General features: G+C 57.1%; 1 protein-coding gene across 1 annotated transcript in view; it reads right to left on the bottom strand.

Annotated features, from left to right (window-relative positions):
* dnah7 (dynein, axonemal, heavy chain 7) overlaps positions 1-14,436 on the bottom strand; it is a 498,762-nt gene that overhangs the window by 34,944 nt on the left and 449,382 nt on the right. The window contains exons 57-59 of the mRNA XM_038789116.1: positions 13,806-13,967; positions 11,460-11,645; positions 11,100-11,237 (exon numbers count right to left, since the gene is read on the bottom strand). Coding sequence (XP_038645044.1) covers positions 11,100-11,237; positions 11,460-11,645; positions 13,806-13,967 — 486 coding nt within the window. The remainder of the gene's footprint in view (positions 1-11,099; positions 11,238-11,459; positions 11,646-13,805; positions 13,968-14,436) is intronic.

Genomic DNA, 14,436 nt, shown 5'->3' with positions numbered 1-14,436 from the left:
TCGTGATGGATATTGGAAGATTCCAGTAACTGATCTTTCATTTTCTTGCGTAGGTTCATTTACAGGATGTGCTTCAGAAACCAAGTCATTTATGCTTCAAGGAATATCTGATTCCCTGTCACTAGTTGAAGTTATGTGCTCAGATGTTGCAACTACAGGCAGGTACAGATACCGGAACAAGGAAGCCAGAAGAAATATTGGGCCTGGGTTGATTAGTAATGGATGCACTTGTATTTGTCTCTACATTCAAAGTAGCTCTTCTCTGTTCTTGTAACTTGCATGTCGTTGCATCATCACCATGAGCATTGTTTCTTGCTTCTTGATTATTTGTTGAAGAACTGGATATTGATGTGGATTGTGCTTGTGGTATTATAAACTCTGCAATAGGCCTGCATCGCTTGGCTGATTCCTTCCTTTCTGCTTCTTTTTGTTCTTTGTGTTTTAGTGACCCAGATTTATGCTTTTTCTTTTTATGCTGGTAGGGGTAATATTCTTGAAATAAAAACTTAATTAAAAATAGCCCACAGTGGGAAAAATGAATATTGATGATTGCAAGAATAACTTGAAGGAACGCCAGATAAACCCCTACTTGATAAAAAAAAAAAATAACTCACTTACACTTCAATAGGCTATGTTCATTAGTCAATACTACTGTGGTCTATGCAGCTTCAGAAGAGGAGACAATCCACTGTCCAGTGTTCACACCAGCAAGCAACTGAGACAACTGTTGAAACTTAGAAGTTTGGTCCGACTATAGTGAGATATTAAGAATGGTCCCACGACCAAAGTTAACATGTCCAGTTTGATACCAGTGTAGTGTTACAAGTCGCAACCCTTTAAATTTAGCAATCATGGCTTATCACTTCAATATCTTTGACCTCATGATTCACGGTCAAAGGTACCGCTTCTCCTTTTCGATGACCTCACGACCCTATGTACTGCTTGATATCCTTTCAAGTTGCCGACTATTTCAAATCACGAACTGTAACTTTATCTTTAAATTCACACACTCTTGCTGAAAACATGGAATTTCCTTAATTATGCCCGACCCGGGCCCCCCATTCCACATTCCTCCACTACCTCCCCTGCTTCATTCATTTTCATGCACTACTTATTTGTGTTGTGTTCTCTTTTTTTTCTTATTCCTTTTAATTACTAAAACAGTTGTCTGTGTTTGTTTCTTTATTGCATTTTATTTGATATAGGGGGCCCACTTCATCAGGGGCCCACTTGCCATCGGGCAAGCTGACACCCCGGCCAGTCCGCCACTGGTGATGAGGGTCTCTGTTGGGGGATTCTGTGTTTGGGGACACCTGTTGGGGGTGTCTGATAGGGAGGTCTGATGGGGAGGTAAAGAGGGAGGGTCCGAACGGGGTCTCTGATGGGGGGGAGAGAAGGAGGGGTAAGTCGGTGGAGGGTCACCTTCATGCATGCGTGCTGTGGGGGGGGGGGGGGGGGGGGGGGGGGCGACAATGCCGTTACTTGTCAATGGAGGGTTGGTGGCGGAGGGGGGGGGGGGGGGTGCAGGATTTGTGTTTTGGGAGGAGGAGGACCAGCCACCAGATCTCAGTATCAGGCCATCCTTGAAAGATTCCGACAATATCCTGTGAGCTCACTTCCATGCATATGTTTGCATGGAAAAGGAGAGTGAATCATGCCTGGGGGCCGCTCCCAGCACCAGCAGAGACCCGCCGGGTCAGAGAATCGCCGAGGTTTGGCGTGAATCCCGCCCCCACCGTCATCGCCCCGGCGTGAATCGTGCCGCGTGCCTTGGAGAATGGCAGGGATCGGCGCGAAGCTATGGCTCCCAGGGCAGCCCGAATTCTCCTGGCCGGGTGGGCCAAGGTCCCGCGACGTGGTCCACCTATTTAATGGCGTCAACCAGCTGTGATGGTTGACGCCGGCCAGCGTGGAGGTAGGTCTCGGCGTGGGGTGGCAACAGGAGAAGTGACGGCGCGTCCGCAGTCCGGGGGGGGGGGATGTGTTTGTGGAGTCGGGGTGTGTGTGTGTGGAATGGGTGGGTGTGTGTGGAGTGCAGCGACAGTGTGTGTGAAATAGGGGGCTATGGAGTGGGGGAGGTGGAGTGGGAGAGTTGGAGAGGTGGATAGGAGAGGGAGAGGGCGAGTGCCCAGGTGGAGAGGAGAGGACGAGTGCCCGGGTGGAGAGGCCGAGTGCCGGAGATGGGGGAGGGCGAGTGCCGGGGATGGGAGAGGGCGAGTGCCGGGGATGGGGGAGGGCGAGTGCCGGGTAGGGTGAGGGCGAGTGCCAGACATGGGGGAGGGAAGCACCAGGGATGGGGGAGGGCGAGTGCCGGTGGTGGGGGGTGGGCGAGTGCCGGTGGTGGGGGGTGGGCGAGTGCCGGTGGTGGGGGGTGGGCGAGTGCCGGTGGTGGGGGGTGGGCGAGTGCCGGTGGTGGGGGGTGGGCGAGTGCCGGTGGTGGGGGGTGGGCGAATGGCGGGGGTGGGGGGTGGGCGAGTGCCGGAGGGTGGGGGGGGGCGAGTGGGAGTGGGGGGTGGGCGAGTGCCGGGGGTGGGGTGGGCGAGTGCCGGGGGTGGGGGGTGGGCGAGTGCCGGGGGTGGGGGGTGGGCGAGTGCCGGGGGTGGGGGTGGGCGAGTGCCGGGGGTGGGGGGTGGGCGAGTGTGGGGGGTGGGCGATGCCGGGGGGTGGGGGGTGGGCGAGCGTCGGGGTTGGAGGGTGGGCGAGCGCCGGGGGTTGGAGGGTGGGCGAGCGCCGGGGGTGGGGGAGGGCGAGCGCCGGGGGTGGGGGAGGGCGAGCGACGGGGGTGGGGGGGGGCGAGCGCCGGGGGTGGGGAGGGAGAGCGCCTGGGGTGGGGGAGGGCGTGCGCCGGGGTGGGGTAGGGCGAGCGGCCGGGTTGGCGGAGGGCGAGTGCCGGTGGTGGGGGGTGGGCGAGTGCCGGTGGTGGGGGGTGGGCGAGTGCCGGTGGTGCGGGGTGGGCGAGTGTCGGGGGTGGGGGAGAACGTGTGCCGGGGGTGGAGGGTGGGCGAGTGAGTGCCGGGGGTGGGGGAGGGCGAGTGAGTGCGGGGTGTGGGGAGGGGGAGTGAGTGCCGGGGGTGGGGGAGGGCGAGGTGAGTGCCGGGGGGTGGGGCGAGGGCGAGAGTTGGTGCCGGGGGTTGGGGGAGGGCGAGTGAGTGCCGGGGGTGGTGGGAGGGCGAGTGAGTGCCGGGGGTGGGGTGAGGGCGAGTGGTCCGGGGGGAGGGTGCAGGCGGGGGTGGGGGAGGGCGAGTGAGTGCCGGGGGGTTGGGGGGAGGGCGCGAGTGAGTGCCGGGGGTGGGGGAGGGCGAGTGAGTGCCGGGGGTGGGGGAGGGCGAGTGAGTGCCGGGGGGGGGGGAGGGCGAGTGAGTGCCGGGGGTGGGGGAGGGCGACTGAGTGCCGAGGGTGGGGGAGGGCGAGTGTCGGAGTTGGGGGAGGGCGAGTGCGGAGTGCCGGGGAAGGAAAAGGGCGAGTGCCAGGGAGGAGAGGACGAGTGCCGGTGGTGGGGGGTGGACGATTATCGGCGGTGGGGAGGGCGAGTGCCGGGGGTGGGGGAGGGCGAGCGCCGGGGGTGGGGGAGGGCGGGTGCCGGGGGTGGGGGAGGGCGGGTGCCGGGGGTGGGGGAGGGCGAGTGCCGGGGTGGGGGGGTTGGCGAGTGCCGGGCAGGAGAGGGCGAGTGCCCGGGATGGGGGGTGGGCGAGTGCCGGGGAGGAGAGGGCGAGTGCCGGGGATGGGGGGTGGGCGAGTGCCGGGGAGGAGAGGGCGAGTGCCCGGGATGGGGGGTGGGCGAGTGCCGGGGAGGGGAGAGGGCGAGTGCCGGGGATGGGGGGGTGGGCGAGTGCCGGGGAGGGGAGGGCGAGTGCCCGGGATGGGGGGTGGGCGAGTGCCGGGGATGGGGGGTGGGCGAATGCCGGGGAATGGGGGATGGGCGAGTGCCGGGGAGGGGAGAGGGCGAGTGCCGGGGATGGGTGTGGGCGAGTTCCGGGGAGGAGAGGGCGAGTGCCGGGGATGGGGGGTGGGCGAGTGCCGGGGAGGAGAGGGCGAGTGCCCGGGATGGGGGGTGGGCGAGTGCCGGGGAGGGGAGAGGGCGAGTGCCGGGGATGGGGGGGTGGGCGAGTGCCGGGGAGGGGAGGGCGAGTGCCCGGGATGGGGGGTGGGCGAGTGCCGGGGATGGGGGGTGGGCGAATGCCGGGGAATGGGGGATGGGCGAGTGCCGGGGATGGGGGGTGGGCGAGTGCCGGGGATGGGGGGTGGGCGAGTGCCGGGGATGGGGGGTGGGCGAGTGCCGGGGATGGGGGGTGGGCGAGTGCCGGGGATGGGGGGTGGGCGAGTGCCGGGGAGGAGAGGGAGAGTGCCCGAGATGGGGGGTGGGCGAGTGCTGGGGAGGGCAGAGGGCCAGTGCCGGGGATGGGGGAGGGCGAGACCAGGGTGGGGTTGGGAGGGGGATTTGGGGAGGTTGTCCGCCTGGCCAGGTGCCAACTTCCAACAGTCGCGACTATGCAGCCCATGGCACCTGCCGGCAAGGGGGGGGTAAGGGCAATGATGGCATGTCGTCTGTTCCCCCCCCCCCCCCCCCCCCCCCCCCCCACCCCAACTCCCACCCCTCACCTCCTGCAGGCCATTATGTTTGGTGATGATCACTCAGCGATGTTGGCTTCCATTGCGGGAGCCGCACTTTTACGTGTTGCCCTGGTGGAGCAGGAGGAGGAACGTGCCAGGGGGGTGGCGGAGGCTGCCGCAGAGGATCATGCCGCAGAGAGGCAGGTAGCAGCCGCCAAGGCTGGAGGGCCGCTCGCCCAACAGGATGATAAGGAGGAGCACGAGGAGGGGGAGGTGGAGGAGCAGCAAGTGCCACAGCGACGGAGATGCCCGATGAGGCCCCGTGTGTACCGGCCCCGTTTGTCGTACCTGGGACCTCATGGACCAGGCATGCAGGAGGAGACTCCGGATGAGCCAGGAAACCGTTGCCCATATCTGCCACCTGATGGCACACCTGGCACCACGTGGCACTGGGGAAGGACACCTTCTCCCCGTGTCCGTGAAGGTTACGGAGGCCCTGAACTTTGATGCCATGGGGTCATTCCAAGCGCCGAGTGGGGACCTGTCCGGCATCTCGCAGGCATCGGTGCACCGGTGCATCCGGGCAGTGACAGACGCCCTTTATGCCATTGCGGACCGCTACATCCGGTTCACTGTGGGCCGGGCGAGCCAGGATGCCCGGGCACGGGGCTTCGCTGCCGTGGCCGGGTTTCCCATGGTCCAGGAGGCGATCGATGGGATGTACGTCGCCGTGCGGCCACCTACAAATAATAGGGCCGTGTTCACGAATAGGAAGGGGACCTATTCCATGAACATCCAGGTGGTCTGCGACCACAACATGATTATCCTGCACATCTGCGCCCAGTACCCGGGGAGTATTCATGACTCATTCATTTTGGCGCAATCTTTCATCCCCGGCATGTTCGAGGGACGCCACCCCCGGCTGAGTGGCTGGTTGCTGGGCAACAGGGATTACCCGTTGCGGTTGTGGCTGATGACGCCTATACGGAGGCCACAGAGTGACGCGGAGAACAGCTACAATGATGCCCATGCAGCGACCAGGGGTGTGATAGAGAGCTGCTTTGGGCTGCTGAAGATGTGTTTCAGGTGCCTGGACCGCTCTGGAGGGGCCCTTCAGTACCTGCCAGATAGGGTCGGCCGCATTGTTGTGGTCTGCTGCGCCCTGCACAACCTAGCCCAGTAGAGTCGATGTGCTGCAGACAGAAGAGAGAGTGAAGGAGCAGCAAGAGGAGGTGCAGACCTCAACAGATGGGGAGGATGGAGGCAATGGTGAGGACAGATGGGCTGGACATGGACGGGAGGCTGCCCACCGTTACCGGCTGGGAGAGCATGCACGGGACAGGCTGATAGCCGCCCGGTTCACTGACTAGGGGGGCAAGCATGGGCACAGACTGCACACCATGGCACCAGCCGACCACCCTCACCCCACCACCAACCACCCTCAACCCCCACCCACCCTCCACCAACCACCCTCACCCCACCCGCATGCAGACCACCAACCACTCTCACCCCACCTGCATGCACACCACCCCTCCATTGCACATCCACCTGCGGCACGACGGGCTGGGCTCACAAGGTCGCCGGTGGCAGCGTATGTGTGGCAGGCCATGGAGGATGATGGCAACCCGCTCTGCGATGAGCTCCTGGCTCCACATGGTTGGACAATGTCTGACCCATGGCCAGAGTAACACCCTCCACCCGGAACGTCCTTGCATGCGGCCGTGACACTGCAGCGCACGGTCCCGTCCTCTGCCTGGGGGGATGGCGAGGGCAACTCGGGGTGGAGGGGGGGCACATCACCTGAAGCCGACGTTCTATCACCCCTCACGTACACACTGGCGCTCGCCTCACACCACACCCCCGCACGCTTCGGACAGAGCACAAAGGCAGCTTCTGTCGGTGTGAAAGTGATTTTAATAACAAACAGTTCATACATCTGTGCCCTGCACCACTGCCAACTTACTCAGTGTCTAATTGTTTGGCATTACGGGCCCTTTGACTATGTCTACGTGGTTCCCCAGACAGTACAGCAGAACTGGAGGTGGACTCCTGTGATTCCTGCCCTGTGACTCAGGATCCATTTGGTGGCTATTTCCTGGGGCGGCCCGGCCTAGATGGGCCAGGCTGCGGCTCGGGCGACTGAGATGGCGAGCTGCCAGCCTGTCCTGCCCGCTGCCCACCAGATGCACTTGGGACGGAAGAGGTGGGGGAGACCGAGGTGTCACGCTGTTCCAGGACCTCACCTACAGGGGGACCCAGAACGGGCATCAGCACCTCCTCCTCCCTCGGGGTGCCCGATGGCCCCCGTGCTTCTACATGGGTCGGGGGTGTAAATGGACCGACCATCCGATGCCCCCGACACCTGGCGCTGTCAGTCCTCGAGGCCCGCCCTGGTATCAACAAAGGCCTGAAAGTTTTCAGCGATGGAGCTCGGGGAGTTGGCCATCCATGTCTGTATCTGGGCGACGTCGGCCAGCATCTGGTGCCGATGCCCTCAGCAATGGCCTGCTGAGACTGGGCCATGGCCTGCTGGGACTGGGCCACGACCTGCAGAGACTGGGCCATGGTGTTGAGCCCCTCTGCAATCTGCCGCTAGCTCTGGCTCATAGCTTCCTGTGAGAGGGCAGCCATGTCCTGGGTGGCGCGCATGATCGGCACCACCCCTGCTCCTGGACGCGGGTGGACTCCTCCACCTGCGTCTACAGCTGCCACATGCCTGTCGTCACCCCCTTCGATCGTCCCTGGGTCCGTGACTGCATGGGGTCTGTGGGTGGGTGTGGTAACTCCAGGAACCCGGGACCTGTCTGGGCGGCAGATGGTTGCTCGCGCCAGGATGCCCTCTGACCTTCCGGCCCCTCGGCTGCTCCTACCTCCACCTGATACGGCTGTGTTGTGCGCATCAGTGAGTGTACCAGAAGCCTCATCGCCAAAGTGCTCAAGCTGCAGGAGATAGCAGTGGCGTGTGTCGTGCTCCTCATCCAACCCAAATTCCATGTTCCCCTGTGGTGGTAGTTGTTGTCCACCCGTCCCCTGTGTGTCAGTGTCCTGTGTGTCAGTGTCCTGTGTGTCAGTGTCCTGGGTAGGGGTGTCCTGGGTAGAGGTATCCTGGGTAGGGGTGTCCTGGGTAGGGGTGTCCTGGGTAGGGGTGTCCTGGGTAGGGGTGTCCTGGGTAGGGGTGTCCTGGGTAGGGGTGCCCTGGTTAGCGGTGTCCTGGGTAGGGGTGCCCTGGGTAGCGGTGTCCTGGGTAGGGGTGCCCTGGGTAGCGGTGTCCTGGGTTGAGGGTGTCCTGGGTAGGGGTGTCCTGGCTTGGCTGCGACGGAGGTTTGTGGTTGCCCCCCTCGTCATTGGGTATGGCCCGCCGGCGTCGCCGCACTCGCACGAGATGGGGGCGTCGTCTCCCTGGTGCTCCGGGTCTGTCCCTGTCCCGTGGCCGCCCTGGATCGTCCTGGGGCAGTTGGCATCCACGGGGACAGGTGCCTCGACGTTTGGTCTTGCAATACACAATACAGCGTGCATAGTTAGACACGCAGATAGAGATCGGGGGCAAGGGGGATATGGGGGAAGGGGATATGGGGGAATCGGGATATGGGGGAATCGGGATATGGGGGAAGGGGATATGGTGAAGGGGGCTATGGAGAAGGTGGATAAGGGGGATATGGGGAAGGGGATATGGGGGAAAGGGGGATATGGTGAAGGGGATATGGAGAAGGTGGATATGGGGGATATGGGAGAAGGGGATATGGTGAAGGGGGATATGGAGAAGGTGGATATGGGGGATATGGGAGAAGGGGATATGGTGAAGGGGGATATGAAGAAGGTGGATATGGGGGATATGGGAGAAGGGGATATGGTGAAGGTGGATATGGGGGATATGGGGAAGAGGATATGGGGAAAGGGGGATATGGAGAAGGTGGATATGGGGGATATGGGAGAAGGGGATATGGTGAAGGGGGATATGGAGAAGGTGGATATGGGGGATATGGGAGAAGGGGATATGGTGAAGGTGGATATGGGGGATATGGGGAAGAGGATATGGGGAAAGGGGGATATGGAGAAGGTGGATATGGGGGATATGGTGGAAGGGGGATATGGGGGAATGGGGATGTGGGATATGATGGAAGGGGGATATGGGGGATATGGTGGAAGGGGGATATGGGGTAAGGGGGATATGGGAGATATGGGGGAAGGGAGATATGGGGGATATGGTGGAAGGGGGTATGGGGTAAGGGGGGTATGGGGGATATGGGGAATTGAGGTATGGAAGATATGGGGGAAGGGAGATATGGGGAAGGGAGATATGGGGGAAGGGAGATATGGTGGATATGGAGGAAGGGGGATATGGGGGAAGGGGGAAAGGGGGGCAGGCAGTGGGGGGGTCTCACTTGGTGGTGCGCCCTGACCTCTGCATCCGCAAACTCACAGTCCTCGGGTCCGCCTGCAAGTTCCAGGGCCCTCTCCTCATGAACGGTTAGTGGTCGCATATCAGCTGGACCTCTCATGCTCCCGGTTGTTGTGTGCGCGCTTCTCCTGTGGGGGAGGGGGGGTGGCAGGGATAAAGGGCAACAGTGTTAGGCAGAGATGTACATGCAGGCCAGCGGTTGTGTGTATATTGGCAGAGGTGCGCAACCCATCCTGCCACTGCAGGCTGCATGGGTGAATGCAGCCATGTTCGTTGTACCTAGGGCTGTGCCGCACGTCGGACGTGGGTAGGGGTTGTACTCACCCTGACTGCCCTGACAAGGTCATTGACCTTCTTGTGGCACTGGGCGCCTGTCCTTGGTATTACAGCCACGGCGCTGACGGCCTCTAGCACCTCCCTCCACAGGTGCCGGCTGAGGCGTGGTGCGACCCTGCAGCCGTGTCCAGGGTACAGGACCTCCCTTCTCTGCTCCACTGTGTCCAGGAGCGCCTCGATGTCATGCTCCTGGAACCTCGGGGCTGCGCGGTGGGCGGCCATCTTGACGGGTCTCTGGGGGGGGGGGGGGATGCGATGCTGCGCGTCCGTGACGGGTGACGCCGCCGCAAATGGCATCACGCCGCTGCTAGCCCATTCCGTGCCGGAGAATTTGCGCCACTTCGGGGGGCCGGACGGCAGAGTGATTCGCACCGTTTTTGGCGCCGGGTTCCGGCTATCGTGCCGATTAACGGAGAATCCCGCCCAAGCAATTCTATTCCGATGGAGGCACGTCATCTCTAGAATGGAGAATCCAGGTCCGGATCACTGGTAGGCACGTTGACTGCCCAGCAGTGGATACTTCTGAAAGCGCAGGTGGCTGATGGCCGGTATTAACAGGGCAGTAAGTATACCAAATACATTTTTGAGGAAATTGCCACTGCATTAATGACAATTCAGACAAATTAAAATCAATATCTGTTTACCATAAAATCCAAATTATATTTTTTGCTTTTTGATATGACTTCATATGAATCAAAGAATCATGGAATCCCTACATTGCAGAAGGAGGGCATTCAGCCAATCAAGTCTGCACCAACCCCTCGAAAAAGCACTCTACCCATGCTTACTCCCCCATCTATTCCGCCCTATTCCCCGTAAACCCATAACCTACCTGCACATCCTTGGATACTATGGAACAACTTAGTATGGTCAACCAACCTAATCTGCACATCTTTGAACTGTGGGGGAAAAAACCAGACACGGGGAGAATGTATAAACTCCACACAGAACAGTGATCCAAGGCCAGAATTGAATCCAGGTCCCTGGTGTTGTGAGGCGGCAGTGCCACCACTGTACCACAAATAGCCCACAGATATTAGGGCAGCACGGTAGCATGGTGGTTAGCATAAATGCTTCACAGCTCCAGGGGCCCAGGTTCGATTCCCGGCTGGGTCACTGTCTGTGCGGAGTCTGCACGTCCTCCCCGTGTGTGCGTGGGTTTCCTCCGGGTGCTCCGGTTTCCTCCCACAGTCCAAAGATGTGCAGGTTAGGTGGATTGGCCATGATAAATTGCCCGTAGTGTCCTAATAAGTAAGGTTAAGGGGGGGGGGGGTTGTTGGGTTACGGGTATAGGGTGGATACGTGGGTTTGAGTAGGGTGATCATTGCTCGGCACAACATCGAGGGCCGAAGGGCCTGTTATGTGCTGGACTGTTCTATATTAATAATGGAGTTATACTACACATTTTGTAAGTTGATTGTACATTGCTTGGTTCAGGTGAGTAATTCAACTGCAGCCAAACTATCCTCAACGTGGCATTTTGGAGAAGGCTTGAATTACCCAGAAAAGGATTTTGAATAATTCAGTAGTTTTATCTCCAGGAAGAATAATATGGCATAAAATTTATTTCATATAATAGCTAAAGTTGGAAATGATAATGAGCTTTTTTGCACCCAGTTGACACATGCTCAATTCATGCAAGGCTAAAATGATGGTTTTATACATACTGGAGTTTGCCTAGATAGAGTAGTTACTCACAGGATTGATAAAGAAAAAATATCCCAGTTTGCACTGTTTGGTCAGCCCAACATTATTTTTTAAGTCAAACATTGTAACCCATTTTATTTCGAACTGTAGCAACCATTTGACATACCTGAGTAAGTAGGATGCTGTTAAACAGGTTCTGGGTCTCCGACTGATCCTTCAAGATATCTGCATTAGCGTGCATCCCAAAGACTTCTGGAGTTGAGTTCAAAGGGAGACTCTTAGTATAGGTAATGTAGCTGCTGTACTGTAAGGTGATAAAACAGTGTTATCAGATGATTACGTGATACCACTATTTTCACTGCAATTTATGTTATTTTAGCTGTCCTTGATCTTGAAAACTAATAATCTAAGACCTGCCCGAAACCTGTCTAAATAGTCAACAGATGTGACTTTTTTTCTTTGTGCGACCATTATTTTAAGCATTATATCCACTGAGAATATCCATCAAAAGTAAAATTTTTCTTACATCTCCTTCTGGTGGAGCATAATAAATGCCACTCAAGTCAAATGTGTAGCTGTCACTTGCTGTAATTTCTTTATTATAGAATTTATTTAGAATTGACCGAAGTGTGCGCCGGTCCCAGTCATCCGTCACTCGACCACCATAGTTGCATTCACAAGTCATATATCGAATAGCATCAAGGGGCACCTCCTGCATAAATGAACATATGTGGTCAATGTTAATTAAAAGAAATTGGGTACAATGGGTCCAAATGGCACCCCATTTTACAGACTGTGATGATATGATCTGCATACTCGTCTGCCATTGGGCCAGAACGTCGGCTTACCATTGGCCCTGGTCGGTCATGTGCCTCTCGACCGATTGGCCGAGAGGCTGAGTTAACCACGCCTCTATCAACGAGGTATAAATGCTCAGAAGCCTGACGATCGTCCCTTTCCACTGTAGACGATCGCCAGGCTGTGTTCTAGTTAATTAAAGCCTGACATTGGTAAATCACTCGCCTCACGTGCAATCGATGGTGCATCACAGACCCTGATGTCAAGACCCTGCTAGATGCAGTGGAGGAGAAGCAGGTGACCCAGTATGCTGGCTTGGGATGGAGGCTGCCAATGCCACTGTTTGGCAGGCCTTGGCGCAGGTGGCAGAAGCCATCAGCGCCATCAGCAACAACACCATCCAGACTGGCCAGCAGTGCCATATGAAACTGCACGATCTATTCAGGGCGGCCAGGGGGAGTAGTTAGCACTGTGTCCCTGGGACCAATCCCCCCCCCCCCGGATCTGAACACCCACCACATGCCGGCACCCATACCGGCTCCAGCTGCTGGGCCACTGAAGCCACCAGCTAAACATCCCCTGGACTGCATGCGTCAGACTGTCTATCACTCTGCGTTTTCAGTTTCTTCCCCCTCAGGAGAAGGCTACCCATAACCACCAGGTTATGGAACTCCAGGACTGGCAGTGAAGGTGGCAGGGGAGCCTCAGGGGTTCCAAGCACGGAGGTCACTGGTGGTGGTGGTGGGGGGAGTGGGGGGGGGGGGGGGGTATTGGGGGTGGAATGCAATATCTATGCCCCTGGCCAGTCTACCAGTCTACCCCTAGACGGTAAACCTGGAGCGATCAGAGCATCCCGTGTGTGTCGGACCTGGCGCATATATTTTGTGGCCTCCTGTGCCTCATGTCCTGCCAATCCTCGCCGTTCCCTGCATCCTCCTTTTTGGTCCAATCAGGTTCTCACCAACTCAACATGAATTGAAATATCATTATGAGGTTTGAGGCCAAATTCTCCGACCTTCTAATATGCTCCCAGAGCCCCTAGCTGGCAGTCCCGTGGACGTCAACCTCTCCTAGTCCTGACAAGCGAGGACTAAGTACCGGGGGGGTGTGGGCAAGGGGGTGAGCACCTTCTCTACCCTTACCTCCAGGGTGCCGACGAGGGCCCTTCAGGGGAGTTGGGGGATGGGGGAGCTGAGCTGGGATGCTGTGCTCAGGTCAGTGGTCTTCCCTGGGATGGTGCGTCATGTGGCAGGTCTTCCCTCTGTAGCTTTGAAAATCAGTCTTTCAGCATGTCAAGCTGTAGTTAGAAGTGTTCCCTCTGATGTGTTGGAACCCTTTGATGTGGGCCGCACGGTAGCATGGTGGTTAGCATAAATGCTTCACAGCTCCAGGGTCCCAGGTTCGATTCCAGCTTGGATCACTGTGTGCGGAGTCTGCATGTCCTCCCCGTGTGTGCGTGGGTTTCCTCCGGGTGCTCCGGTTTCCTCCCACAGTCCAAAGATGTGCGGGTTAGGTGGATTGGCCATGCTAAATTGCCCGTAGTGTCCTTAAAAGTAAGGTTAAGGGGGGGTTGTTGGGTTACGGGTATAGGGTGGATACGTGGGTTTGAGTAGGGTGATCATTGCTCGGCACAACATAGAGGGCCGAAGGGCCTGTTCTGTGCTGTACTGTTCTATGTTCTATGTCTCTCCCAACATGCCGCTATCATAAACCTGTCAACTGAATGTGAAAGACTTCCCTCTGTAGCTTTGAAACCCTTTGATGTACCTCTGTAGTACTTCAAAGGTTTCCAACGCATCAAAGGGAAGACTTTCACCTTCATTTGACGGATCATTGATATTGACATGCTGGGAGGGACATCAAAGGGTGTATGTCCTGCCTCTCTCAAGGCCACCGCTAAAGCCCCTCTCTTCCAAAAAAGTTTCACAGTGCCTTTGAATCCCACCTCAGCAGTGCTGTCAGTGCCAATGGGCAATACACCGGTTTTCCCACGGATTGCAGCACTTATTTTATCAGTTAAATCATGACCAACCTATTGAGTCCAATATGACTTCCTTGGAACTGGATGACTTACCACATATTGGTCAAGGAACATGTGAAGCTGCTGTACACTTATCCGCAGATCCGTCTCATTAAACTCATAAGGGATATTCCATCCGAGTGGCCCAAATTTCCGTCTTTCCTGAACCAGAGCATGAAAGAAGCATAGGCCATATAGGAGCTTTTTAAATGCAGCCTGTTGGAAAAAAATAATACAACATCCATCCCAATCACTGTGCACAAATTATCAAGGTAGCTCAGATACTAATGTACCAGAACACAAATATTATGCCTATTTTGACCTAATTTTGAAATAGATTTTCAAGCAATATTACTGTGAAAACTACAATGTTTTCTCTCATTGCAACAGAGACTGCACTCAAAACAGCATCCACTGGTTGTAAAGCTCTTGAGACACTTAAGTGGCTGAGGAAAGCGCTATGTAAATGCTAGTCTTCCTTTCAAATATGCCAGCATTTTTCAAAATGCAATAAATCCAAAAATACCAATGCAATAAATAATTCTTGCATTTCAATTCATCAATAATTGTGTTAAGTTAATTTAAGTTGTTAGCAGACTTGTTGATGTTAGCAACAAATTTAACCAACTTTATTTTAAGATTTTCTTCACATTTTGTATTAAACAAGGAATCATTTTTTCTCAAT

Source organism: Scyliorhinus canicula, chromosome 2 (genome assembly GCF_902713615.1).
Source record: "Scyliorhinus canicula chromosome 2, sScyCan1.1, whole genome shotgun sequence".
NCBI lineage: Eukaryota > Metazoa > Chordata > Chondrichthyes > Carcharhiniformes > Scyliorhinidae > Scyliorhinus > Scyliorhinus canicula.
The sequence above is the reverse complement of the archived record's forward strand: the minus strand, read 5'-3'. Positions and strand labels throughout refer to the sequence as shown.